Source organism: Tenrec ecaudatus, chromosome 10 (assembly GCF_050624435.1).
Source record: "Tenrec ecaudatus isolate mTenEca1 chromosome 10, mTenEca1.hap1, whole genome shotgun sequence".
NCBI lineage: Eukaryota > Metazoa > Chordata > Mammalia > Afrosoricida > Tenrecidae > Tenrec > Tenrec ecaudatus.
The window spans coordinates 157,627,614-157,654,861 of NC_134539.1; the positions used below are offsets into that span (position 1 = coordinate 157,627,614).

Below are 27,248 nucleotides of genomic sequence, written 5' to 3' on the forward strand. Positions count from 1 at the left end.
CCTCTAGCTTTGTGGTCTGGGCAAGCCCCTCAGCCTGACACTCCCATGGTCCCAGTCCAGCCACTGGGGTATGTCCTGTGGCCCAGGGTCCCCTGTGCTGCTCATGGGACACCTCCTCTCCTGCCCCTCAGTCATCTGCTGCCTGGGCTGGACTCGCCAAGTTCCACCAAGCCCTTGGGGGTGGCTGGTGCCAGGCGGAGGCCTGGGAGGTCACTGGGACAGGTGCAGCGGGGCTGTAAACAGCCGAGGCCACAGGTATAAAAGCAGGGCCCCCCGAGGCCTCTCAGCACCCCAGCCTGACCGCTGTCCAGAGCCTTGAGGGAAGCTGACGAAGGTCAGGCCCGGCCGGGGAGGGGGGGGTCCTGGGGAGGAGGCAGGATGACACCCCACAGGCCTTTGTGGGGTGACACAGTGGGGTGGTGGAGGAGGAGGGGATCTCCACGGGTTCTGTGTGGAGGTGGAGGTGCCAGTCCCACTGTCCTGCCCCCACAGCCGTGCCCCTGTCCCCATCAACAGTTGGATGTGGTGGCCACTGCCAGAGGCAGACATGGACCGAGGGTCCTGCTGGACTGCTGGCCTGGGGCTAGCAGGAGTCAGGGGGTTTAACCTGGCCTAACAGTTGTGGTGTAGAGGCAGTGAGGGGTGGGGCCGGGCCAGCTGGGGGGCATGTTGATGCCTGGCAGCGCCCCCCACCAGCCATCCCAGCCTCACCTGGGCCTGAGAAAACACCTCATTTTCCGGTGCAGACAGCGCTAAAAGTCAGCAGTTAGCTCTGCCCTCAGACCCCTGACTCCAGTGGGGAAGCAGAGGCACAGGGGAGCCAATGGAGGCCTCCCCAATGGAGGCCGGGCACCTGGCACAGCCGGGGCATGGAGACAGGACCGAGACCCCCCACCACCCGATGCCACAAACCGGCGACTCTGTGTCCAGCTTGTCCCTGAGACCTCAGGGTCCCCACTCAGAATGAAGTTTGGGGCCAGCATGTTGGCCTCGACCCCTGAGGGGGGAGGAGGGAGGGGGAAGAGGGGACCTTTGTTCCCCTACCTACCCTCAAGTGTCCCCAGTGACCAGCTGGCAAGCCCCTCACTCTCAGCAGGGGCAGGAGGCCGCCCGGGCTGGAAGTCCAGCCACACACAGATTGCAGCCGGCTTCCTGAATGTGAAGGTAGGGGTGGAGGTGGAGGTGCCACCTCTGACCCTGTGGGCTGCCCCTCCTGGCAGGCAGGGGATAGTTCCAGAAGCCCCCACCCACTCATGAACTTTTCAGAAGGCCAAGGCGCCCCAGGGCCGCCCTCACACAGAAATAGCTGCCCTGCCGGCTCCCCGAACCTGACCCGCCCAGGGGACGCAACCTGAGAGCTGGTCAGGCCGCACATGCAGCCCTGCAGAGGGGCACAGGATGGCCTGACCCCCATCCCCATGCAACCCTGCTGGGCCCAGACTCCCACCCACCTCCTGGCTGGCCGGAATCCCACCTCAGCACCAGGAGCCCCACAGAGGGATGGACACCTATACAGCCTGCACCTGCCCCAACCCCCACCCCAGCCAATGTGTGGGAGGGTCCAGGCTGTCCCTGCTCAGGCTGGGGGTTAGGGTGGCACGTGGCAGGCTGAGAATGTGGGGAGTCTCGCCCCAGCTCACACCCTTCACACCAGACTCTGGGCAGACACTGGTGCCCAGCACACTCTCTGCAGGGCAGGGTAGAGCAGCCCCCTCAGGACGATGGCTACGGCTGGCCTGGGGTCTGGGCGCCTGCGGCCGAAGTCTTAGCCTGGCCCTGGAGTCACAGATGCGGGTGTGCCCCAGGGCCACCAGGGTGGCTGCCTGGAGGAGGTAGCTTCTTGAATGGCCTTAAAGGTCAGAGAACATTCCAATTTGGGTGGGGCCTGCTGGACAGGGCACTGACCATCTCGGGCCCCCCATTGCTTCTTCTCTGGCCTGGAGACAATGCCCTTGGTGGACCAGTGACCAAGGGAGGGGCTAAGGGGAGCAGGCCCCCTCCGTGGCCTGAGGCGGCACGGGCCTGCCGCCCTGCTCCAGTCCTTCAGAACCCCACCTGGGCCGGGGTGCCTGGGGTGGACCCTCACAGCACCCCTCACCCCCCAGGCAGGATGGATGAGGAGTTCTCCTCCCAGATGAAGAAGATGGCGCTGGCCATGGGCACGTCCCTGTCAGACAAGGACATTGAGCTGCTGCCCTCGGACATGAGGCACCACGGTACCACCCCAGCCCAGCCCCCCAAGACTAGCAACGCCCTGCTCAGCTCTCCATCACAGCACACACCCCTCCCTGGCATGGTGCCACTGAAGGCATAGCTCCCCAACTCTCTGCACAACCCCCTAGGCACAGCACGCCCAGCAGCACCCGGATCCCCCAGCAAGGCCTACCAAAGGGCCTGGGGTGGGGGTGGGGGTGGAGGTGGGCCCCTTCCCTAGACTGATGTCCCAGCATGCTGAGGCCTGTGTGGGGCAGGGGGCTAAGGGAAGGCTGATAGGACCAGTGTGAGAGTGGGTCCCGGCCAGGGCTGCCCCCCTGACCAGCCTGTCACACACACACACACACACATACATACACACCCACCACCAGGCTCCTTCAACTACCTCAAGTTCTTCGAGTACATGCAGAAGTTCCAGGCCACGGGGCAGCTGGAGACGGTCATCCGGAAGGCCTTCCAGACGCTGGACAAGGACAAGAGCGGCTTCATCGAGTGGAATGAGATCAAGTAAGGCCAGGCCCCCACAGTCCCCCTGCCCCAGCCCAGGGCCCCTGCCCAGAGGGCCCCACTGCCGGCGCCCTCCTCCAAGGGCCTCCATCTCCATCTGTGAAACCAGCACTGGAAGCAGCCAGATCCTGCGCCCCCAGCTGCCACAGTCCTGTAGCAGACTCACACACACCCCCTACCCCATCTCACTCCCCTAGGTACATCCTGTCCACCATCCCCAGCAGCGGGCCGACCGCGCCTCTGACAGACGAGGAGGCGGAAGCCATGATCCAGGCGGCTGACTCGGACGGGGACGGAAGGATCAACTTTGAAGGTGGGGGCAACAGGGGTCCGGTAGGACCCCAGCCTCTGACCTGGGCCTCCCCCATGGCCAGTCTGGCCTTCACTGGTTAGGATTCTCTGCATCTGCAGCCACATACACCCATTCTCCAGAGGGCAACTCTGAGTCCCAGGGCGGTCTCGGGGCCTAGTGGGACCATAAGTAGTGGCTGGGGACAGGGCATGTTGCTTGAAGGGACTGCCTGGAAGGACTGGAACTGGGGGACCCCAGGACCCTCCCACAACCATCCTGGGGACCTGGATCCCCGCTACACCCCTTCCCCATCTGCTGGAGGACCTGGAGTTCCGAGCAGGGGAGGGGCCCAGGGGCAGCATTCAGCCAGCTCACAGGGGACCCCGATGTGCTGAGGCCAGCCATGCCGCCGTGCTGGGTCACCTTGTCCCCAGGAGACCCCAACTCGGAGCCCATGGGCTTCACAGAGGGCAGCCTGGCAAGGGGTTCGCCGGGGACTCAGGTCACAGCCTCCTGGTGCCTCAGTTTCCCCAGGAGCACCTCTTCAGAGGCTCTGGTGGGGAGTCCAGAGGGTCCCCAGAGCCCTGTGCTTCCACGGAGATCACTGCCACCTCTGCCAGGGGACAGGAGGAGCCATCACTGTTGACACTGGGCTCTGTCCCCCGTCCCTGCCAGGGCTGGCCTCCGCCGGGCTGTTAGGCCCGCCCATCAAGTGTATGGGGCAGGTGGGCCCGAAGCCTGGCTTAGTGATCAGGAATCTGTCTCCCACTCTAGAATTTTCTGACTTGATCACAAAGGAGAAGATTCCCAAGAAGTAGTGGCGCCGGCCCTGGCCCGGCCGATCCCCCGTCACCGCTGGGTCCTGCGTGGGGAGTGGGTGCTGGAGAGCCGGAGGAGGTGGCAGGCATGGGAAGGCTTGTCTGGGACAGAGACGCTGAATAAAGGCTGCTGTGCCCAAGCCCCAAGTGGTGTGTGTGTGGGGGGGCGGGATGGAAGGTGGGAGGAGGTGCCTTCTGCCCTGCCCCTGTCCTGGTCCCACCCTCTGGCCCACCAGTGTGACCAGCACTCCTGAGACCAGGGCCCCACCCTGCCCTCTCAGCACCTTGCTCTCAGGCTGAGTGTGGAGGGAAGCCCTTGAGGACCCCTCCCCAGTTGCTGCATGGGTGCCCCGTGCTTGCGATTGGAGACAATCTCAGACAGCTGTCTCTTCACCTCCCCAATCTCCGCAGTCCCCCAGGACAGCTCCTCCTCTCCTGGTTACTCAGTCCCACACATGGGGCCCAGCTGCCCACCTGCCATCCCCCAGATGACACCTGGCCCTCCTCCCAGGCACCCTACCCCCTTCTTGGCTAGGGCAACTCGTGAGCCCCCTGACCGGTCAAAGAATGAAGGCTCCCCACTAGCCACCAGGTCAACCCACCCACCCAGCATGCCCACCTGTGGCCCTGCCTGGGCCACCTGTGTGTCTCCTCCACCCACTTGCCAGACATACCCAGAGCTCAGCTCTTAGGGACGGACAGGCCACAAGCCCTCATCACCCAAGCACCTGGCAGTCAGGACCTTGTGCTGGGCTGTCACGCCCCAGGCTGCTCACTGCCCTGAGGACACCTGCAGTCGGGAGCCCCGGCTGGGACCCGGTTATGGCCAGCACTGCTTCTCTGCAGTGGCCGAGGCAGGCCGGACACACCCATCCCAGCCTGACTCTGCCCAGCCAGTCCCTCACCATGTGGCCACACCACCGCTCCCTGAGGGGCAGTGGGTGAGAGCCTGCCAGCTGTCAGCCCACCTCCACCCGTCAGCAGTTCCTTCCCCACCCAGCAGCCCCGGTGCCTTTGAAAAGAGGGGCTGGGTCTGTGGACTGAGGCTCCCCAGGACCTCTCTGACCTCAGCCTCCTAGCCCTGCCTCACGCACACCCTGCCTCGGGCCCTCAGACTGGTGCGATCCGCAGCCTCGTCTCCGGCAGTTCGGCTCAGACATCTGGTCCTGGCGAGGTTCTCCATAGGCCAGGTCCCCCGAGCTGACCGCAGCCTTCCCCCCTGCCTGGCACATGCACAGGCAGGACGGTGGGAGGGGGGCGGGCAGCCCGGGGAAGAATGGCACAGGCAGGACGGTGGGGAGGGGGCAGAGCCCGGAGAAGAATGGGGGCCCATGGGTGAGGAGCCGAGCATATGGGGAGCTGACCGAGGTGCCTGGCCATCCTGTGCTCGGGGTCTGTCAAGGAGGGGACTTTGAGGTTCCCAAGTGGCCACTAGCAGTGGTCACCTCTCAAAGCGTGGGCTAGTGGGTGGGTGTAAGTGGGTTTTCATGGAGGCTGGAGTCCATCTGCACCCCTGGCCAGTCCCGGAGGATCTGCTCATCCCTGCCCATCCTAGCTGCCCACCATGGGCAGAAGCAAGCCCTCTAGAGCAGGCTCAGCAAATGACATGGTGTCCGAGTGGATTCCAGCCCCTAGTAAGCCCTGCAAGGCGGCACAGAACTGACCCCTGGGGGTTTCCAAGTCTTGATGGAAGCAGACTGCCCCATCTTTGTCCCACGGAGTGGGGCCCAACTCACTGAATGCCCAACTTCTCGGCTTGAAGGCACTATGCCACCAGGGCTCCTGGCGACAACCATGAGCCATAAGAAAGACCACACATGGTCTCAAATGCCCAATCTTGCTGATCGCAGCCCACGGGTGAGCACTATGCCACCAGGGCGCCCTGAGAAAGCCCACAGAGAGGTAGGCAGGAAAAGGACAGCAAACTCACACTTGCAAATGCCAAGGGTGAAGTGATACGCAAAACTGGCACCAGGTAAAGTGGCTTCCAGGCCAGAGTGACTGCAGGCAATGATCACTGCAAGGGGTCACAAGGAACACTGAGTCAAAGGTCAAGGCACCAACTTAAAATATGCACTCACCAAGGAACATAGCCTCAAGACGTAGCAAACAAAGTGAGTCCGCTCACTTTAGTCTGTCACAAGGGAGCCCGGGAGACCTGCTGGAAGGTTCTGGTCCAAGGCCTTTGTGGCAAGCTATAAACGGGGAGTCTCTGGAACCAGAGGGAGCGCGTGGCTCTTCTTAAAATCAGAGGTGTTTATGCCCAAAATGAAACGGAATTTTATTTAGGCAAGAGATGTGCTTACGTGCACAAAGCAAAGAACAACACAGTGACTCTGGACAGTGAACCTAACAAAGCCAGTCACCTGGCAAAGGCACCGCCTGCCATGGAAACAGTGGCATGGTCCAAGCTGAATTCTGTAGCACCCTGCCTGTGAAGACCAGTGCACACAGAGTCCATGTGATGCTGTACCCCTCAGGGATTTCAACTGGTGGGAAAGCAGATAAGTACAATTGTGGATTTGTTACCCAAAAAAGAGTCAGCCAACATGAGCTTCATGATCATGGTGGGAAGTGTAAACCTTTCTCTCAGAGCAACGGATAGAATGGGTGGGAAGGGAATCCCTAAGGATTCAGAAGACTTGGCAGCCACAATGAATTAATCAGTAAACAGATAGGACTCTATCCAACGGCTGTAGATGACAACGATGACGACGTGATGGGAGGGAGTCTCCCTTGGGGAAGCTAGTCAGTCAGCCATTCAGAAGTGACCAATTTGCTCTGCCTTCCTCTGAGATGAGTCTGCTTCAGCTGGAATGCCTTTGCGGTCAAATGCTTCGACAGAGGTCCTCTGGCCATTTGTTTTAGCTTTTATTTTGGTGTCTCATCAGATTCGGTGTGAGTCCGGGTAGACTAGAGAAACAAATTCAGACACTTCATATGTGTATACGAGATATATTTCTATACAAGAGCAATTGTATATTAAGAAAACATCCCAGCCCAGATCAAGTCCATAAGTCTGACATTACCCCATCTGTCAATACTAGTCCATAAATTCTATAGATTCACACAGCCATGCAATGACACCGAATGCAGAAGATCACAGCCCAATGGGAGTAAAGTCTTGTGGATCCCGTGGTGGTAGAAGGAACTCAGCGCTGCCGTGGGTCTCCACGTGGCTCCTCTAGCTCCAGGGCTCTGGCTGCCATGAATCTATCTCCACCAAGCTGGTTATCAGTAACGTGTCACAGAGAGCTATTTATCTCCTTAGCGCCTCCAAATGAGGTCATCAAGCTGCGACCTGATGGACAGGCTAAACTCCACCTCTTCACTCTTAAGTCTCAAATTGACCCCAGATGATGTAACTACCAGATTCCTAATCACAGCTCATGAGAAGGGGTGTGACGACTTTAGCTGGACTTTGCTGTTCTGCTTCAGTGGCATCTGCAGTTCTTGTTTCTCCTTTAAATCAGGGCCATGTGAGACATCTTCCGTCTTGGCCTGGTTCTCTTCATGTCCTGATGGGGATGCAGTGGGTGTTGTTGGAATGGATAATTTTTATTAGAATATTTCTGGGGGTGGGGTGGGAAAGTAGATCACCCTTTGGGCCAGTTTTAAATTTGTTCTAGTTTTTATTAATTTCTACTTTCTTTTCTTAAAAAAATCATTTTGTTGGGGGCTCTTAAAGCTCTTACCACAATCCATACATCCAACACGTCAAGCACATTTGCACCTATGCCATCATCTTCAAAATTGTCTTTCTACTTGAGCCCTTGGTATTTCATCCCCCTCCCCCCACTTCCTCCCTCATGATCCCTTGATAATTTATACTTTTTCATTCACCCACTTTCTGTTATCCTTCCCCCTGGGAGGCAGTTACATGTCAATCATTGTGATCGGTTACCCTTTTCTCCCCCCACCTTACCCTTACTCTCATTATTGGTCCTGAAAGGCTTATCTGTCTCTGTGTTTCCAGCTCTTATGTGTACCCTTGCACATGCTTTGGTCTGGCTGGATTTGTGAGGTAGCATTGGGGTCATGATAGTGGGGCGGGGGGAGGAAGCATCAAAGGACTAGAGGAAGGTTGTGTGTTTCATCGGTGCTATACTGCACCGACTGGCTCGTCTCTTCCTTGTGACTATTCTTTGAGGGGATGTCCAATTGTCTACAGTTGGGTTTTGGGTCTCCACTCCGCCCTCCCCCTCATTCACTCTTTCTTTTCTACTGGGGTTTTTGTCTGCCTGGCTGCTTTTGTTTTCACAAAGCAATTATTTTATCTTTTTGTGTTGATGTTATTTTTCAATGCACGTATGCAACATTAACTGGCCAAATGTTGAGTCATAGAGCAATTCTCAAAGAATTGATATGATACATAGTCTCTGACCTGGAATGTAACGTAGTTTTCTTAGAACAAGACAAACAATGCAGATCTAAACAAATCCATGGATCAGTGAAACCAACAAGGAAATTAGAAAGGAATTTGAACATTTAAGTCATGAAAATGCATCAACATCACAGCTTAAGCTGTGCTGTGAGGCAAATTCATAGCCTTCATTTAGGAGACTATAAAAAGTTAAAATTAAACTCAAATGAGAGAGGAGTCCATCGAGCCAGGCTCATTGATGATCTGTCTCCTACGCTACAAGGGCAAGGTGCTGATGGGGTGCTCAGGCTGTTATCACAAGAGCACACCGGGGGTTGACGAGGAACTCAAGTGACTTCTTTGACAAGGTCACGGCCTTGAAATGAAAAGGGGTGGGGGGTAGGGGCTGTGGGTCAGAAGTGTTTCTTTCAAAGAGAACAAAGTCCATGAGGGTTGGCTGTGAGGAAGAGGGTGGGCAGGGGCTCACACTGACCCCAAGCAGAGTGCATTAACCACACTGCCTCAGCCTGGCCAGGGGGTGCCCTCTCCTCCAGGCACCTTGTTCTTCCTAGGGGTGTAGACACTTGCCCCCCGCCACCCTCCTACCACCCACTGCCTTTGCTGATTCCAACTCTCTGACCCCACAGGACAGTTTGCCAGGCTGTGATTCTATACACAAACTGCCACATCGTTCTGCATGGCAGCCAGGGGGTTTGAACAGCTGACCTTTTGGATGGTAGTTGAGTGCTTCAACCACTGCATCACGGGGCTGATGGAGCCTCCAGACACCCTTCCCTCGACTACACCCCTCCCTCCATGCATCCAGAGGGCCCATCAGCTCTCCGGCTGCCTGTCCAGCTGCTGGGACTCTAGCCACCCTCAGTGGACGGTGCTGTAAGGTTGAGAGGCCGCAGGAGTGCCAGGGTTGCCCTAAGAATCTGGGCCGAACAGCTCGCCCCAGATCACAGTGATGCCCTGTCCCTTTCTTGGGGACACACTTGCCCAAGTAACCCACCGGGAGGCAGCCTCTGGAGGATACTGGCACTGCCACCACCACCATGGGCAGCACTTGGGTGGGACAGGGTGTCCTTGCTATACCTGTGATAATGAACCCAGGGCAGAGGACATGGAGACCAGGGTGGGTGCCACAGTCGGCTCACTGTCTGAGTGACCGAGTAGGCGGGGACAGAAGGAATGAGGGGCCCCAGTTCTCCCTCCTTGCAAAGTACCCCCCCCACCTGCCTCTCCCCTCAGCCGGGAGACTCAGAGCTTTCTCTGAGAACAGCTGCAGTCGAGGGAGGTGGGGGCACCGCTTTCCCACCCCCACCCCTCAGATCCATGCCAGGGCAGGAAGCAGCGTCTGCCACCACCATTCCCCACCTCCCCCTGTGCAAGTGCCTGGAGCCAGGTCCTTCTGGGGCACCAGCTGTGGCATCTGGGCCTTGCTGGGACCCTCCACTCTGGGGGTGGGTAGGGGCAGGGCAGCCAAGGCAGGTGAGGGCACAGTCATGGGCATTTGGGGGGTCCTCCCTCTGAGCCAGGGGCCTGGACGAACCCCCAACAGGCTAAGAAAGAGTGCAGTCCACTCAGGCCACCCACAGGGAGCCAGACCTCGCCTGGCATGGCCTCAGGGGTTCCTGCCCTGTGTGGATGGTGAAACCCAGGCAGGGGAGGTGCCCGCCGGAGTCAGCGACTCCTGTCCATCTGTCTGTCTGGTGCTGACCCAGAAAGGATAATGCTTTTCAGGTGTGAGAAGACCCAGGCTGATGTCCGCCCCTGCCCTCTCCCACTTCCCTCACAGACCCCTGAGAAATGGAGGTTGTCTCTGAAGAAAGCCCTGCAGCGACTGGGGAGTGGAGAGCAGGGAGCTTGGACGAGGGGAGGCCCAGCGCTCCCTCCAGAGTGCAGACCTGCCTAGACCCCTCTCAGGGGCAGGCGGGCCACCGTCCGGGCCCCTCATGTGGCTCTGGGTGGCAGTCCGACTGGTGCTTGGTAGCAATGCTTCCTGAGGGTCCCAGGGGGGCAGGGTCATCCAGCGGCCAGGGTTGCAAGCACCTGAGTGTGGGGTGGGGCCTGGGCTTGGGGTGAAGGGAGAAGAGGGGTGCTGAGAGGTCTGGGGACAGACAACAGGGGTTGTGCTCTGGGGAGGGTGAGCGAGGTAAGGTGGGCCAGCCTAGCTGGAGGCACTGAGACGCCCCTCCCTTGCAGTCCCCCTCTGGCGGCCCCTCGGAGGCCTCCAGCCCTGCCCCAGCCCAGAGCCAAGGATGGGGTACACAGCTACAAAAGCACTTTTACTATCAAAATATGGTGGAGGGCCTTGGGGGTGGGGGAGTGAGGAGGAGGAAGGGCTTTCAGGGCGGCTACTGGCGACCATGTCCGAGGGTCACTTGGCGGTCGGGGCCGGGCGCCTATGCTCCTCCAGCAGCTCCTCCAGGTGGTCAGCGCGCTTCACGGCGGCCTGCAACACACACCGCGCAGGTGCCTCAGGTCTGGTGACCTCACTGCCAGGCCCTCCTATGACACCCCTCCCCCGCCCCGAGAGCCCACCCACAGGCACCCACCTCATGCTGCTCTCGGAGGGTGCGGACTGCCTCCTCCTTCCTGGCCAAGGCCAGCTTCACCCTGTGGGCATGTGACAGTGGACTGTGCAGTTCTGCCAGGCGGCGGGGGCACTGCTGACCCTGTGCTGGGCTGTTGGCAGCAGGGCTGAGACCCCAAGGCACACCAAGGCAGCCAGGGGTCCCGGGAGTAGTGGGCAGCCAGTCTTTGGACATGCTATGCCACCAGTCTATGCCCTGGGGCCCCAGAGGATCCCACAGGACCCTCCCCCTTCTCCAACACAGTCCAGTTCTGCAACTGACCGTCCACGAGGTGCTGAAGTCCGCTCCTATCCCTCTCTGTCCCGTGGGTACGTGCCTCTAGTGTCCCCTCCCCTTGGGCATGGCCCTGACAGTGCCCCTTCCCTGGGATATGCTCTCCTACAGTGGCCCCTTCACCTGGGGTATGTTCTCCAGCGTCCACTCTCCTGGGGTACACTCCCAGCAGTATCCCCCGGACCAGTTTTGTACCCCCCCAGTGCCCACTCCCCTGGGGTATGCCCCCAGCAGCATCCCTCTGACTGGCGGTGTATCCCCCCAGCATCCACTCCCCTGGGGTATACCCCCAGCAGCGTCCCCCTGACCAGTTTTGTACCCCCCAGCTTCTCTGGGGTATGCCCCAAGCAGCATCCCTCTGACATGCGATGCATGCCCCCCCAGCGTCTGTTCCCCTAGGGGACGCTCCCAGCAGCGTCCCCTTGACCGGCAGTGTACCCCCACCAGCGTCCACTCCCCTGGGGCCCGCCTGGCGCAGCGTCCCCTGACCTGCGGTGCACCTCCTCCAGCTCGTCCTGCTTCTCCCGCGCCAGGCGCCCCAGCTCAGCCCGCAGACGCTGGCTCTCCCCCTCAGCAGCGGCCAGCTGCTCCGCAAACTGCCGGGCTGCCTGACCACTTGGCCCCGCCGCCAGCTGCTCGTTCTCCTGAGCATGGGGAGTGGAAGTGGAGGCTGAGCCTGGGCTGCTGCAGGGGGTCCCAGGGCCAAGGTGGGGCGCCCACCGCCCACTCACCGCCCTGGCATCCTCCAGCGCACGCTCCTTCTGCCTTAGCAGTCCCTGCAGTCGCCCAGCCTCGCCCTCGGCCTCCCCAAGGCGGCTCTGCAGCTCCGAGCACCGGCCCTGCAGCCGCCGCTCTGACTGCACCAGCTCCAGCCGCTCCGCCTCCAACTGGTCCCGAAGGCGCAGCACCCTGAGGGAGAGTCAGTCCTGGGGTGCCCAGCCAGGTACCCACGACAACTTGGCCCTACCCACCAGGCAGCCACACACTGACCGCGACCCCACCCTCGACACCCTGGACTGACCAAGTGTGCTGTTAACCTCCACTGCCAGATTCTACCTGATGCAGCTGCCACGTCCCCCAAGTCCCCCTCCTAAAGCCTTCCTCCCTCCCCTCCACTGATGGCCATGCCCCACCCCTTGCCACCAGGCATCCGGGAGCTCCCCAGTGCCCTGGCCAGCACTACTCCCACACTCACCTGCTGTCGGCAGCTCGCTCCACCTCTTCCCGGGCCTGTGTCATGTCGGCCTCCAGCCGCCGGATGACCAGCTCGATGTCCTTGTCCCGGCCTTTCCGGAGCTCCTCCTTCAGCTCCCGCTCCCGGCTCAGCAGCCAGGCTTCCTGGGGGTACAGGCAAGGGCGGCAGTGTCACCGAGAGGATTGGAGGCTGGCAGCACACTCAGAGCACCTGGGAGGGGGATGGAGGGGCTCTCGACCCCTCTCCCTGCTGTTCTTCAGGAGAGGGGGACTCAGGGGGCCTTCAGGGGACACTGGGTAGTGGCCCCTGGGTTGGGCAGAGGCTAGATACTTGCTCACACAGGCAGGCGGCATGGGCACACAGCCCAGGGCTGCCCCAGACTCCAGGTCCCTCTGTGGAGGGTGGAGGGGGACAGCAGGTTGGGAGGGGGAGATCCCCCTTGAAACCGCACCAGCAGAGCCTCTGCTGGCACCCAGTAAGGAATTAACTTGACAGACAGTGAGCTGCAGGTGTGTGCGCACAGATGTGCACCCCCAGCTCAGGGGGTATCTGCAGGATTCAGACCCAGGCTGTCCAGACTAGACTGCGTAGGATGTTCTGGGGCGACAGGCGTCCCCGAGTGTACGTCTGGGACCCTTGCTCCGAATGCATGTCGCCAACAGCAACGAGATATTAAAAACAGGCAAGCCTCCAAGACTTGCCAGGCAAATTGGCCAGCCATCAGCAGGACATGGGAAGGGGGCTTCTACAGACTCCTCCGGGGGGGGCACCATAGTGGGGGCATCCACAATTCATCTTCGGGGGCTCTGGTGCGGTTGGGGCATCTGGGGAACTTCTGGACCACGCCCACACTTGCTGGCTTGGCCATCCATGCCAGGCCCAGCCCCAACCCTGGTGGCACAGCGGGCCCCCGGCCCTTCTCCCCGCCTGCCCCAAGGCCCCCACCTCCTTCTTGGCAGAGCTGGCCTCCCAAGTCTGCCGCTCTGACTCCAGCTGGTCCTTCAGTGCCTGCAGTTCCGCCTGAGGAACAGGTGACAGAGTCGGTGCCTGGATGTCCCCAGAACTGAAGGGGCCTGGCATGCAAAGACAAAGCCCAGCCCCAAAAGGCTGCCAGAGACACTGTAACGCATGGGCCCCATTCCTCTTCTGAGCCTCAGGGATACATTTTGTTACAGACAGTGAGAAAAAAAAACCAAACAAAAAGACCTGGACAGTCCTAGGTGCAGGCAGGGGATGTGGGGTCACAGGGGGACATGGGACACAGGGGAGCATGGGGGATGTAAAGACACGGGGGACCTGGTGGCGACGCTCCTGCTCCTCCGCCGTCCTCTCACACTCTGCCCGCAAGGCCCGGCCTGCAGCCACCCCGCTCTCCTCCAGCTGCTGCCTTAGGGCCTCCAGCTCGGCGCGCTGCCTGGGGCGGGGGGGGGGGGGGGCGCGGTCAGCGAGCGGGCCACAGGGCCCCGCCGACCTCACCTCGGCACCCCGCCCGGGGCGGCACCTGGCTGCCTGCTGGCCCAGCCGCTCCCGCTCCTCTGCCACCTCATTGTAGAGCCGCCGCCGCTGCTGCTCCAGCGCCCGCTGCTCCTGCTCCAGGTGCTGCTCGAAGCTGCGGGGACGGACAGGGCAGCAGTGGATGCTCAGGGCTGGGGCTGCTTCCCTGAGGCCCCTACCCTACGTCCCCATCGCGGTCCGCGCAAGGGCCACGTTTCGGAGTGCACCCCCCCACACACCACGTGTCCCAGAAACAGGTGGACGCCAGGGGGCACCAGCCTCCAGTGTCCTGCCCAAGGGGCTTGTACCCCAAACCGCGGGGAGCCTGTAGCCACCTCCCCACCCAGCCGGCTGGACGCACCGCTGCTGGGTCAGCTCGCGCTCACGCTGCCCCAGGGCCTCCTGCTCCTGCTGCAGGCGGGCACGCAGCTGCTCGGCCTGGTGCTCACAGCGCTGAGCAGCGCGGGCCTCCGCCTGCAGCAGCTCCGCCTCGTGCAGGCTCTTCAGCTTCTTCACCTCCTGCTTGTGCTGCGCGATCAGCCTCTGGATCTCGGGCTCCAGGCCTGCAAGGGCACTGTGCTACAGGGGCCGCCCACTGGAACCCCAGACCTCCGGACCTGCCCCGCCACCCGAACTGCCCTCACACCTGCCCACCCTGGCCTCCAGTCCTGAGCACAGCAAGCAGCGTGGTGGGCAGGGTGGCTGCTGTGGCCCGTCCAGCCCCTGGCCACGGAGGAGTGGACCCCTAGGGCCGCTCTGGGCCCCTGGGGGAGCCAGGAAGGGGTCACCAGAGACACAGGCAGGTCAGTGAACCCTCAGAACCGGTCCCGAGCCACTCTAAGGCGGGTCTGTGCCTGGAACCTCATAAACGCAGGTTGACCCCAGCCTGCCGCTGTCTGTCCCCTCCCCCTGCATCCCGAGGGGCTCAGGCCCCTCCACAACTTTCCGGACACTGTCTGGCTGGGCTTACTGGCCCCCCCAGCAAGTGGTTCTCGCCGCCCCACCCCCCTACCCTTGACTGTGAGCTCCTTGATCTTGCGGGTCTTCTCCTGGACCCATCTCTCGCGGCGGACTTTCTCGGAGGCTCGCGTCAGCTCCCGGAGCTTCTTGAGCTCCTGGGAGGCAGGGGTGAGGGTGGGACACAGCCGAGGACCGCAGACCACCAGCCTCCACTCGGGGACTCAGGCCCACCTGGCAAAGTCTCACACACACACACACACACACGGCACACACCGCACCCCCCCCATCACTTGGAGGGTCAGCAGAGGGCATGCCTCCCCCCCCACTTCCCCAGCAGCAGGAGCAAGAGGCTGCTCCTCTGTGGGTATCCAGCAGCCTCCACAGTGGCAGAGCCTGCTGTCCTGGGGCCTGGGGCGGGCTCCCATCCAGCACCAGCAAGTGGGCCTCCCAGTTATGGCAAGCTAGGAGTGGCGTGTCCATGGACCGCCAAAGTGGGGCGGGGCGGGCTCACCAGCTCATGCTGCGCCTGCATCTGGGCCTCCTTTTCCTTCCACCGGCGGTCCCCCTGGCGCAGCTCAGCCACTACGGCCTCACACTTCTCCCCCAGGGCCTTCTTGTCCTGGATCAGCTGCCGCGGAGGGTGCTGCACGCTGATTAGGGCCCTCCCCCACAGGGCCCCACTCCCACACAACACCCTGCCGTGACGCTCGCTGGGTCCCTGCCAGTCTATGGAAGGACCTTGGGCTGGGATGGGCGAGTGGGTGGGGGCAGGAGCAGGTAGGGCGCACAGGCAGGTCAGCACCCTTTCCGGGTCCCTAGCCTCCTGGAGGAGGTGCTGGTAGAGTGGGCAGCCCCAAGGAGGTGGGGAAAGGGGGAGGAGTCCCGGCCCCACCTCCCTAGGGCCGCTCACCTGGTCGATGAAGTTCAGGTGCCGCTGGATGGTGGCCTCATAGTGGTCCTTCTGCTGCCGCAGCTGCCGCCGCAGCTCCTGCTCCGCCTCCTTGACCTGCCTAGCCGTGAGGGCTCTCTGCTGTGCCTGCAGGGAGGCCATGCTGGGAGTTCCGCACCCACACCCCGTGACCCCTCCCACACATCAGCGTGCCCCCGCCCAGGGCCCGTACCAGGGCCTGCTGCAGCAGCGCCACCGCCTGCCGCTTCTCCTCCATCTCCAGCCGTAGCCGCATCACCGCCGTGGTCCCTGCCGACGCGCACTCCAGACTAGCCAGCTCTGCCCCTAGCATCAGCCCCTACGGGACCGGGCAGACAGGGTCACTGTCACCTTGGACCCAGGAGCCAGGCCTCTGGGCCAGCAGGGAGTTCCCTTGGCTCAAGGAAGCATGCCAGGTCCTCACAGGGAGAGGTCTTACTGGAAGGTGTGGTGACAAGGCTGCCCAGCAGGGGCCATCCAGACTCAAGGCCCATCGTGGGCTCCTGGGGCTGCCCACCACACACCTCCCACTGGGGGCCCACAGCCGGCCGCTCCCGCGCCGACGGCTCCATCTCGTCCAGGAAGCTCAGGATGCTATTCAGCTTGGCTTCGGAGAGGAGGGTCCCATCGTCGGGTGGGCCGCCCAGGGGCGCACTGAGCTGCCCCAGCTTCTCCAGGTTGTCTGCGGTCAGGGGGCTGCTGGCTTCCTCCTGCAGGGACCAGGCTGTAGCAGGCTGCGCAGCTGACCCCTCTGGCGCCCGGGGGCCTGGCACTGTGTCACAGTGGGCATCCTGGCTGGGAGGAGGCCTGTCCAACCTGCAGCCAATACCTCCTGAGGGTGGCTGAGTGTCCCATGACCAGCCAAGGCAGCAGGATCCCAGGAGATGCCCTGTCAGTGCAGGGGGGAGCCAGACTCCCACACTCACCTCGTCGATCCAGGCGTACTTCTCCTTGTGGTAGGCCGGGGGCTGGGGCAGTGGCTCCGGCTCCGCCTCCAGCAGCCGAAGCGTGTCCAGTAGCTCGTCCAGGGTCACTCTGGGCTTGGTGGGGCCCGCGGTTCCCAGGACTTCGCTGGCCCTGTCCTGGACATGGGAGTCCTGCAGGAGGAGAGGGAAGGCAAGTGGGCGGGGCCTGACTAGAGCAGTGAGACCCGTGGGAGGGATCTGCCCACAAGCTTGCTAGGACTCAGCAGGCAGAGCCTGAGTCCATACTGAATCCGGAGACCTCAGTATTCCGAGGGGCAACTACATTAATGGCCTGAGACCTGAGTGGGCAGGGCTGACCAGACAGTGAGACTTCGGTGGGAGGGGCCATCTCTGTGGCTGGCTGCGATATCAGTGGGCAGAGCCTGCTTACAAGCTGGGCTGCCAGGCCCCTGGAAGGAGGAAGCACTTCACTCTAGCCCCCCTCTCTCACATACTTGCTCTACAGCCAAGGCCCTCTCTGCCCCAGAGGCCCCTCCAGAGTAGACGGGCCAGGTCACCACCTGACCCCCAGCTCCTCCTCCACAGGAAGCTGCCTCTCCCCACCACTGAGGAAATTGGAGGACTGGGGTTGGGGGGATGGGGAGACAGGGTCTCCCCAGGGAGCTGGGTCACCACTGGGCCTGAGGGACCCAACTCTGGGGGCTAGGTGGGTTGCCTTAGGGTGGACAGGCCATGAAAACTGTCAAGCAGGAGGAGGGGTATCAGGAGACCTGTGGGGCTTTCTCCACAGAGGGGCAGGGCTCCGGGGACGAGCTGGGGCCTGTGGTGTGGATGCTGGATCCTGCAGAACAGAGCACAATGCAACTCCCAGGGTCTGTTGAGGACAGGGTACTCAACCCAGGGTCTACCTGGGTGGCAGGCCACCCCAGCCCAGGATCCACATGGGAAATAGAACACCCCAGCCCAGGGCCCACCGGGGAGAAAGGACACCCCAGCCCAGGATCTACCTGGGAGACAGGACACCCCAGCCCAGGGTCCACCTGGGGACAGGACACCCTATCCCAGGGTCCACCTGGGGTACATGGTACTCCTACTTCAGGGTACACCTGTAGACATACCCTGGGCAGGCAGTGCACAGGGCTGGGGGGAACCAGGTGGGGGGTCTTCAGGGGTGCTGGCTTGGAGGGTCCCTGGGGACCGGTGGCTGAGGGCCACATCCTGCTCCAATGCGGGTAGAGCTGGGCATCAGTGGGGACCAGGGCATGGCACATAGGCCAAAAGCCCCTGGGGGTAGCAAGTGGTGGCAGGGGTCAGGCGGCAGAGGGAAGAGGAAGCTGGCAGGGGCCATGGGCCATGCTCACCCGCGTTATTGGCCTTGGGCACACTGGGGGCTGTGGCCTCCATTGTCAGGGCTGGCTCCCGTCTGGGCCTTGGAAAGGCTTGAGGCTCTTGTGGGGGCGGGGCCTCAACTTCAGCTGATTTTGGGGCACGTCTCTGCTGCAGCTCCTGGGGGAAGTGGAGGGGTCACTGAGAAGCTGCCCAGGGAGGGAGGGGCTGCCAGTGGGGAGCAGGCTGGGATGCCCCAGGACCCGCAGGTCCTCAGCACCTGGATGGCTGCCCGCCTGGCCTGGCGTGCCTTCTCCTCTCGGGCCTTCTTCCGTGCCATTGCCTTCTGCTGGCCAAGTTCCAGAATGTTCCCCTCTGCCCGCCGCTGCCGCTGCTCCTGCAGGAGGGTCAGGTGTCTAAGGCTGGGCCCTGAGCCCAGGCCTGGGTCACCAGGCAGCACCCAGGTGCCCCTAGTGCCTGCAGGCACACCCCCACCCCACCCCCACTCCCAGCAGGACCCCAAACATGTAGGTTAGGACACCTTCCCAGAACTCCTCCTGGGACCCCCACACTCAGGTTCTGACAGCGTCTTGTGAATACTGCCACCCAGTCAGGGAAATGGGGTTCCACCTGCCTCAGGCACAAGGGACTCAACCCCACCTCTGACTGGGCTCCTCCCACGCGCTGGGCCTGAGCTGTTGGCCTCTGACCCCGCCTTCAGGCTGGGCACTGACACTGACCTCTCGCTTGGACCTGAGCAAGTGCTCCAGGCCAGCTGCTCCCGCTCGGCGCTGCACCTGGTGGCGGTACCAGCGCTGGATGGTGATGGCGGCCTGGTTCACCTGGTGAATGAACCTGCCAGAGGGTGGGCTCAGGTTAGGGGTGGAGTGCGGTCCCCCACTCTGCAGAAGGATGTCCTGTAGGCCCAGGCCCTCAGAAGGAAGGCAGCCACCCAAAGGCCCACTAGATAGAGAAGTGGGCAACCTGCCCAGTGGGCACCACTCAGGAAGACAGAAGGAACAGCAGTCCCTGTGGTGCCCAACATGAACTCACTCAGAGGGTAGCCCAAAGGCCAGTGTTTGAGCTCACCCCAAGGCACCTGTAGAGAGAAGGCTAGACATCCACATCGTTTGGCTCACACTGTGTCCACACATACTGCTCACGCAAGATGACCTCTGCACACACCATGCCCACGTGTACTGCTCATGGAGGACGACCTCTGCACACAACACGCCCACGTATACTGCTCACAGAGGACGACCTCTGCACACAGCACGCCCACGTGTACTGCTCACGGAGGACGACCTCTGCACACAGCAGGCCCACATGTACTGCTCACGCAGGACGACCTCTGCACACAGCACGCCCACGTGTACTGCTCACGGAGGACGACCTCTGCACACACCGTGCCACAGGTACTGCTCACGGAGGATGACCTATGCACACACCGTGCCATAGGTACTGCTCACGGAGGACGACCTTTGCACACAGCACGCCCACGTGTACTGCTCACGGAGGATGACCTCTGCACACACCGTACCCACGTGTACTGCTCATGGAGGAAACCTCTGCACACACCGTGCCCACGTGTACTGCTCACGCAGGACAACCTCTGCACACAGCACGCCCACGTGTACTGCTCACGGAGGACGACCTCTGCACACACCGTGCCACAGGTACTGCTCACGGAGGACGACCTTTGCACACAGCACGCCGTGTACTGCTCACGGAGGACGACCTCTGCACACAGCACGCCCACGTGTACTGCTCATGGAGGAAACCTCTGCACACACCGTGCCCAGGTGTACTGCTCAGAGAGGATGACCTCTGCACACAGCACGCCCACGTGTACTGCTCACGGAGGACGACCTCTGCACACACCGTGCCCACGTGTACAGCTCACGCAGGACGACCTCTGCACACAGCACGCCCACGGGTACTGCTCACGGAGGATGACCTCTGCACACAGCACGCCCATGTGTACTGCTCACGGAGGACAACCTCTGCACACAGTACGCCAACGTGTACTGCTCACGCAGGACGACCTCTGCACACACCGTGCCCACGTGTACTGCTCACGGAGGACGACCTCTGCACACAGCATGCCCACGTGTACTGCTCACGGAGGACGACCTCTGCACACACCATGCCCACGTGTACTGCTCACGTAGGACGACCTCTGCACACAGCACGCTCACGTGTATTGCTCACAGAGGACGACCTCTGCACACACCGTGCCCACGTGTACTGCTCACGGAGGACGACCTCTGCACACACCATGCCCACGTGTACTGCTCACGCAGGACGACCTCTGCACACAGCACGCTCACGTGTACTGCTCACGCAGGACGACCTCTGCACACAGCATGCCCACGTGTACTGCTCACGCAGGACGACCTCTGCACACAGCAGGCCCACGTGTACTGCTCACGGAGGACGACCTCTGCACACACCGTGCCCACGTGTACTGCTCACACAGGACTACCTCTGCACACAGCACGCCCATGTGTACTGCTCACGGAGGACGACCTCTGCACACACCGTGCCCACGTGTACTGCTCACGCAGGACTACCTCTGCACACAGCACGCCCATGTGTACTGCTCACGGAGGACGACCTCTGCACATAGCAGGCCCACGTGTACTGCTCACAGAGGACGACCTCTGCACACAGCACGCCCACGGGTACTGCTCACGCAGGACGACCTCTGCACACAGCACGCCCACGTGTACTGCTCACGGAGGATGACCTCTGCACACAACACGCCCACGTGTACTGCTCACAGAGGACGACCTCTGCACACAGCACGCCCACGTGTACTGCTCAAGGAGGACGATCTCTGTACACCATACGCCCACGTGTACTGCTCACGGAGGACGACCTCTGCACACAGCACGCCCACGTGTACTGCTCAAGGAGGACGACCTCTGCACACACCGTGCCCACGTGTACTGCTCACGGAGGACGACCTCTGCACATAGCAGGCCCACGTGTACTGCTCACAGAGGACGACCTCTGCACACAGCACGCCCACGGGTACTGCTCACGCAGGACGACCTCTGCACACAGCACGCCCACGTGTACTGCTCATGGAGGACGACCTCTGCACACAGCAGGCCCACGTGTACTGCTCACGCAGGACGACCTCTGCACACAGCACGCCCACGGGTACTGCTCACGCAGGACGACCTCTGCACACAGCACGCCCACGTGTACTGCTCACGGAGGACGACCTCTGCACACAACACGCCCACGTGTACTGCTCACAGAGGACGACCTCTGCACACAGCACGCCCACGTGTACTGCTCACGCAGGACGACCTCTGCACACAACACGCCCACGTGTACTGCTCACAGAGGACGACCTCTGCACACAGCACGCCCACGTATACTGCTCACGGAGGACTACCTCTGCACACACCGTGCCCACGTGTACTGGTCTTATAGGAAGCGAATGCACCAGGGACCTTGTGGTTTGGGGGAAAAAAAAATGTCTCATTTGTGCATAAACAAGGTACTCCAAAAACCCAGTCACCAGAAATCCTCTGCAGTTCCACTCTGACATCCAGGCTCCTCCAAGCTGACATTCAACCCCACCTTTTCGGTGGAGCCCTAGGCCCCACTCCCACTGGCCCCATATTCTGAGCCCTTGTCTCAGTGCCTGCGGTCACCTCTCGGCCTCCTCCTCCGTCACCTCCGTCCTCCGGGCCGGGGCCCCGGTGCTGCTCCTGGCTGTCACAGTCGTGTTCTTCTGCGGCTTCCGGAGGCCGGTGCCCCCGGCACCCTCGTCGGTGGCTGCCTTCATGATGTTGCTGACAGGCAAGGGCAGAACAGGCCGAGTTACCCCGGGTGCAGTGGCACCTGAGCCTGTGCAGCCTGGACATCAACAGTCCCAGCCATGGGGGGCCCAGGGTGGGGGCAATGGCGGACTCTTGAAGCCACAGAGTTCCAGAGTGGGCCCGGGGCTCAGGGAGCTTCTGGTGTCAGGTGCAGAGCACTGGTACTCCACAGTCCTTTGAAGGTGAATCCCCCAATTCCCCCACAGCCTGGGGCCCCAGCATGCAGGCCAGGCCAGCCACGGGTACAGGGTCTCAGAGAGGGTAGTGCAATGGGGGAAGCCCCCGGCCCCGGGTAGAGTCCCTGCTTGGCCTTACTTGAGGCAGGGCGCCGTCTGGTTGGAGCTCTTGGGTGGGGGTGCCCTGTCGGCAGGCGGGCAGTGGTTGTGTACCATGGTGGTGACACAGTTGCCCACGGCGCCCTTGTTGCTTCTGCAGAGACAAGGGCCTCAGCTCAGCGGGAGGGGATGGAGGGCTGGTGGTGGCCCAGGGCTGCGGACCCCCAGGAGACTCACTTCCAACAGCAGCTCTCAGGCCCTCCCCCCCACTGTGTTCAGTCCCGGTCCTCACCCATGTGGATGCCACCTCAGCCTGCAGCCCAGTCAGCAGGACCATGGCGACCTCTCCCTGCTGGCTCTGGCTTGGGCCTCTGCCCTAAACTGCCCCTCTCCCCCAGCCTCAGAGGCAGCTGGGCACCCCATGGCAACCTACTCTCCAGAGACGGGTCTGGAAATCCTAGAACCTCCTGTCACCTGCACCACACACCTGAAGCATCAGGTCAGGTTTCAGGAGGGAAAAGCTGAGGAGCTAAGGCCCCAGGGGTCACCATCTGAGCCCCCAAGCCAGAACCCAACCCTCTTCAAATGGCAGCTAGCCTCTCCCCCCAACCCCCCCAGGGTCCTCCCTCACTCCAACAAAGACCTTCATTCGCTCCCTCTCTCCCAACCACTAGGGCCCATGCTCAGGAGGCAGGGGGCCCGGTCGGCCCTGTCACACCTGTTGTTGGCAGTGAAGCTGGGGGCCAGGGTCACCATGCATTCCCTCTTCCTCAGGCCAGCCGGCGGGGTGGGGGCGGTGGGGCTGCAGGCACCTGGCGCCAGGGTGAGTTCTGGGGGCTCGTCATCCTGTGTACAGAGGAAGACTCTCAAGCACACAGGGGTGATGGGGTGCCCTTTCCTGCCACCCAGGCCTCCCCCGCACTCCTCCTACCAGGGTGGGTAAAACCCCGCTCTCCTTACCCGTGGCCCCTCCCCTTGCAGAAGGGGGAATCCAGAGAGCTGGGTTCACCCCCCCATACCCCACCATGCCATGCCCCCTCCCTGCCACTCTGTCCATGTCCTCTGCCCAGCCAGGGCCTCACCAGGACATGCCACGTGGCTCCCTGCCGGCTCGGAGCGAGGCCCAGGCTGGCTGGCCTCTTCCTCCCCACAGCACTGCTCTCAAAGAGGGCCAGGAAGTCAGGGGTCTCCGCCGACCTGTGTGTAGGGACGGCAGGCAGAAAAGTATGTCTGCTGACCGCAGCCCACAGAGCTCCCCAGGACACTGGGAGACTAGAGCCTCGCTGACCAGGACACTGGGGGGCCAAGTACTTCCCATGTAGCCATCTGCTGCCTCCACCCTCCCTCCCCCACGTACCAGGAGCCAGTGCGGGAGGCCTGGCAGCCTAAATTTGCAGAGGAGCAAGGCAGGCTGGATAGGCAGGGCCCAGACCCACTGCCCACTGGAGACTGACCCAGGACACATCTCACCCATCTCTGAAATGAGGCTAAGAATGCTTCCAACCTGAGGGAGGCAAGGGCTACCAGAGGGCTCAGGGGGGTTCCTGAGTCGCCTGCCGAGGGGCTACCTGGGGGTCAAAGGTTACCTGGGGGGGCCAGTCCACGGCTGGCTGACTTGAGTGGCACTATTAGATCTTCGAAGGTTGTTGATGGCACGGGAACTCCCGGGCCCCGTGGCCTCCTGCAGAAAGGGGAGACAGCAGCTGAAGGGGCAGAGGCGGGGGTGGGCTCTGCACGCCCGCCCTCGGCACAGGGCAAGTGGTGCTGGGACAGCTGGACACTCACACACAAGCCAGTGAGCCAGAACCCCTTCCTCACACCATGGCACAAACCAGCTGCAATCAGCTCACTGGCCTGAGAGCGTGGAAATAGGGTGCTTCCACACAGAAACATGGGAGAAATTCTTTGTGAGGGAGCTGCTTCTTCAACAGACGGCCAGAGCTCGATGCGCAAAATGTGAAGCCAGAGAGCTGCCTGCTGCTGCTCGGCGCCCTCGAGCCGGCTCCAAGACCCCGTACAGCAGGATGGGCCGCCCTCGAGCCGGCTCCGAGACCCCGTACAGCAGGACGGGCCGCCCTCGAGCCGGCTCCCAGACCCCGTACAGCAGGACGGGCCGCCCTCGAGCCGGCTCCCAGACCCCGTACAGCAGGACGGGCCGCCCTCGAGCCGGCTCCAAGACCCCGTACAGCAGGACGGGCCGCCCTCAAGCCGGCTCCAAGACCCCGTACAGCAGGACGGGCCGCCTTCGAGCCGGCTCCAAGACCCCGTACAGTAGGACGGGCCGCCTTCGAGCCGGCTCCGCGACCCCCTACAGCAGGACAGGGTGGCCCATCCTCACGCTCAGGCCTGCTGCTCAGTGGCTGGCTCATTCACGGTGCCAAGAGGCTTTCCTGCTACCCAGGCATCACCACACTGGGCGCTTGACAAGGGCACGCCCCGCAGTCTGTCCACAGCTAGCTGACAAAGCCCTTTACAAAAACGCCAAAAAGCAGCCCACAGAATGCCAGGACAGACTGGGGAGCAAGGGGCCGCCCCGTCATCACGGAGGGGCAGCGAGAGCCTCAGGCCAGAGCCATCTCAGCGGGGCAGGGAGACCTCGGGAGCCGCCAACCCATGCTCTCCACCGAAGAGGAGGCGTCCCTGGCCCTGTTAGTGGGGGCTGCTCAAGGCGCCTCCCGCCTGAAAGTCACATTGCTGTGGCCACTCTGGGAGAGTAGAGCCTCCACCCAAGGCCAGCAGCAACATGGAGTGGCACATGCACCCCCCCCACCCGCCCCCAATTGGCTACCTGCCCAACCATGAGGACAAACGTGGGGCAGCCCCCAGCGAGGACCGCCTACACCAGGCGACCAGCCCTCAGCACTGTTCTGGCATCAGCGTCCAGAATGTGCCAGGCAGACTGAGGGAAAGCTGGGCGTGTGAGTCTGGCGTGGACTGATCCAGGATGGAGCTTCACACGGGGGACCCGGGTGAAAAATTGCCCCACTCATGTGAAGTGTTACTACCAGGGGGGCAGGTGAGGGGTTCCGGAGGCACTGTAAATTTCACCTAACTCTTTCTAAAGTTGCTCGAAGGTGAAGTCTCTGATAGCAACAGTACAGCCAGGCAGCTCTTTCTGCCTCAGCTAATAGGAAGCCCAGTGGGGCAGCCGGGCGGGGCACTCACCAGCACCTTCCTCCTGGGCTCGCTGCTGCCAGCGGTCACAGAGATGGAGCGAGCCAGGGGTTTGGTGGCCGATGCGCTATTGGGGCGTCTGGACATGGGTAGGGGCAGGCCGGTCAGGCTCAGGTCCATGTAGTCTGGGCTGCCCTCAGGGGCACCGCTGCAGGCCCGGGCGCCCTTCATTGTGGTGAGGTGGACTGGAACACAAAGCAAGGGAGGTGGTCAGGGGTGCTCCCAGGAACTGTGGTAGACGCCTGGCACCCACGGAGCCACCAAGGCAACGTTGCCTGCTGCCAGGCCAGGGCACAGGGCTTGTCTTCCGCCCAATGCCCTCACTCTGGGGCAGCCTTCTCCTCGGCCGAGATCCAGGTACGCAGGGCAAGTGGGGTACCTCCCTGGAGTCCCCCCACATGCATATGTGACTCTGAAGCCATGCCTTCTTCCCCTGTGATGGGAGGCTGATGGGAGGCTGGGAGCTCAGTGCACGGGAGCCCTGGCAGGTGTGGCTGTTCTAACAGGACTCAACCCAGGAAGTTCTGCATCAACCAGCCCAGCACCCACAGGCCCCCAGCTCAGCACCCAAAGGGCCCCCAGGTCACCTCCTAAAGGCCTCTCAGCCCACAGTTGCCATCCTCTGCCGATGCTTAGGTTCCACCTCCACTGACCACCCACCTGCTGGCAGCTGCGGGGGGGGGGGGGGCCCACACCTGTGCTTCTTGCCCAGACAGGTCCTGACCCCCAGCTCACATCACCAACCTGGATGGTACCTCCACATCCCCGTGACCCAGCCAGCCCCCCAAGAGCCACCTCAGATGTGTTCTGCCTGCTGGTGTGAGGCTCTGTAGCTGGAGCCCTCCGAGCACATCAGGGCTTCCCCCCACTGCCCATCACAGCCTGACGGTGTCGGGTCATGCCAACCAGTTGTCATGGAGTTGACTCAGGTGCCCCACCCCACCCCACCCGTGTCGAGGATTGTGCCCCTAGGGTTTCAGTGGCTGACTTTCAGAAGCATGTCACCAGGCCTTCTGAAGAGGCACCTCTGGGCAGACTTGAACTTCTAACCTTGCGGTGAGCAGCGGAGTGTGTGCTCTCCAGGGCTCTCCCTGCATTGCCCTGCTGACTCCTTCCACTGGCCTTTGGGCACTGGGAAGAAAGCCCGCCCCTCCAGTGACCTACCAGGACAGACCCTGTTTCTGCAACTTGGTCCCCCACCTATCCGTGAAGTGCTTTCCTGCTCCCCTCAAACTCAGTACCTGCCAGTCCCTCATACCGCAAAGGAGCCCCCACCCCACGCTCTGACCATTGACCCCTTCCTTCTTATGGGGTTCCTAGTGAGGCACAGCCCCGGGGCGGCAAGTGGCCCAGCCAGCGCCTGGATGGGCAGTGAGGGTCATGAGCTGGCACTTGGGATACTGATGATCACCAGCGGGGTCAAGTCGGCAAGGCCCCCGGCTAGGGGCATGCGTTACCGGTGGTGCTGCAACTCCACCGCCCCTGGTCTGGGGCACTGGCCAGCCTCGCTGGACATCCCGCCCTGGGCATCCCACCCTCGGAGAGCGGCTGGGTTAACACTTGCAACCGCCAGCTCGAACCATAAACACGGCGCTTGCCATGGGAACCGCCAGGCCCGGCCTGGATGAAGAGGTGACCGGCGCTGGACGGCCACGTCTCGGTAGACTACGAGCCACGCCCGCCGCTCGCCGCCCGGCCCGCCTCACCTGCACCGCCCGGGAGCCACGAGCCGGGACCAGGCCTCAGGCCGCACCTCCCATCCGCGCGCCCTGGCTGTGCCTCCGCGACTCCCGCGACACTCGGGCGGCCAGGCGGCGGCTAGCAACCAACAGGCTCCACCCACCGCGTCCCTATTGGCCCTGGGACCACCCGCTGAGGCCAGCCCGAGAGCTTATTGGGTTGCTTAGCTGTCCGTCAGGAGGTACTGGGTGGGAGGAGCTTCAGAGAGTTGGGTGGGGGGGTGGAAATCGAGGCGGAGGAGGCGGGCTGCGCATTGGACACCCTGGGGCAAACTCTGGCTGTTGATTGGACGTGGAGAAAAGGGGCGGGCACGACGGAGGCGGG

The 27,248-nt window shown here is 62.3% G+C and overlaps 2 protein-coding genes and 1 pseudogene across 7 annotated transcripts; 2 read left to right on the plus strand and 1 right to left on the minus strand.

Annotated features, from left to right (window-relative positions):
• The first annotated feature begins 2,110 nt into the window (after positions 1-2,110).
• On the plus strand, positions 2,111-3,831 carry PVALEF (parvalbumin like EF-hand containing). The gene is made up of 4 exons (XM_075560157.1): positions 2,111-2,216; positions 2,586-2,721; positions 2,919-3,034; positions 3,788-3,831. The coding sequence occupies exons 1-4, from the start codon at positions 2,111-2,113 to the stop codon at positions 3,829-3,831; spliced, it is 402 nt and encodes a 133-aa protein (XP_075416272.1).
• A 6,641-nt stretch (positions 3,832-10,472) lies between these two features.
• CEP131 (centrosomal protein 131) lies at positions 10,473-27,011 on the minus strand. 6 transcript variants are annotated; one of them, XM_075562339.1, is made up of 26 exons: positions 26,891-27,011; positions 25,176-25,369; positions 23,597-23,691; positions 23,093-23,207; positions 22,729-22,856; positions 22,051-22,164; positions 21,568-21,708; positions 18,637-18,751; positions 18,177-18,293; positions 17,932-18,076; positions 17,341-17,411; positions 16,571-16,741; positions 16,169-16,354; positions 15,838-15,963; positions 15,627-15,752; positions 15,228-15,344; positions 14,769-14,871; positions 14,118-14,319; positions 13,764-13,871; positions 13,559-13,676; positions 13,208-13,282; positions 12,263-12,405; positions 11,799-11,976; positions 11,557-11,711; positions 10,756-10,816; positions 10,473-10,652 (listed from the first exon to the last, which is right to left on the minus strand). In XM_075562339.1, the coding sequence occupies exons 2-26, from the start codon at positions 25,353-25,355 to the stop codon at positions 10,578-10,580; spliced, it is 3,165 nt and encodes a 1,054-aa protein (XP_075418454.1). In that variant the 5' UTR covers positions 25,356-25,369; positions 26,891-27,011; the 3' UTR covers positions 10,473-10,577. The 6 variants fall into 6 exon arrangements, with proteins under 6 accessions (XP_075418454.1, XP_075418453.1, XP_075418452.1 ...); XM_075562338.1 differs by having other exon boundaries at positions 17,341-17,444; XM_075562337.1 differs by having other exon boundaries at positions 15,228-15,359; positions 17,341-17,444.
• On the plus strand, positions 13,338-13,443 carry LOC142460532 (small nucleolar RNA SNORA5; annotated as a pseudogene).
• Positions 27,012-27,248: the final 237 nt, after the last annotated feature.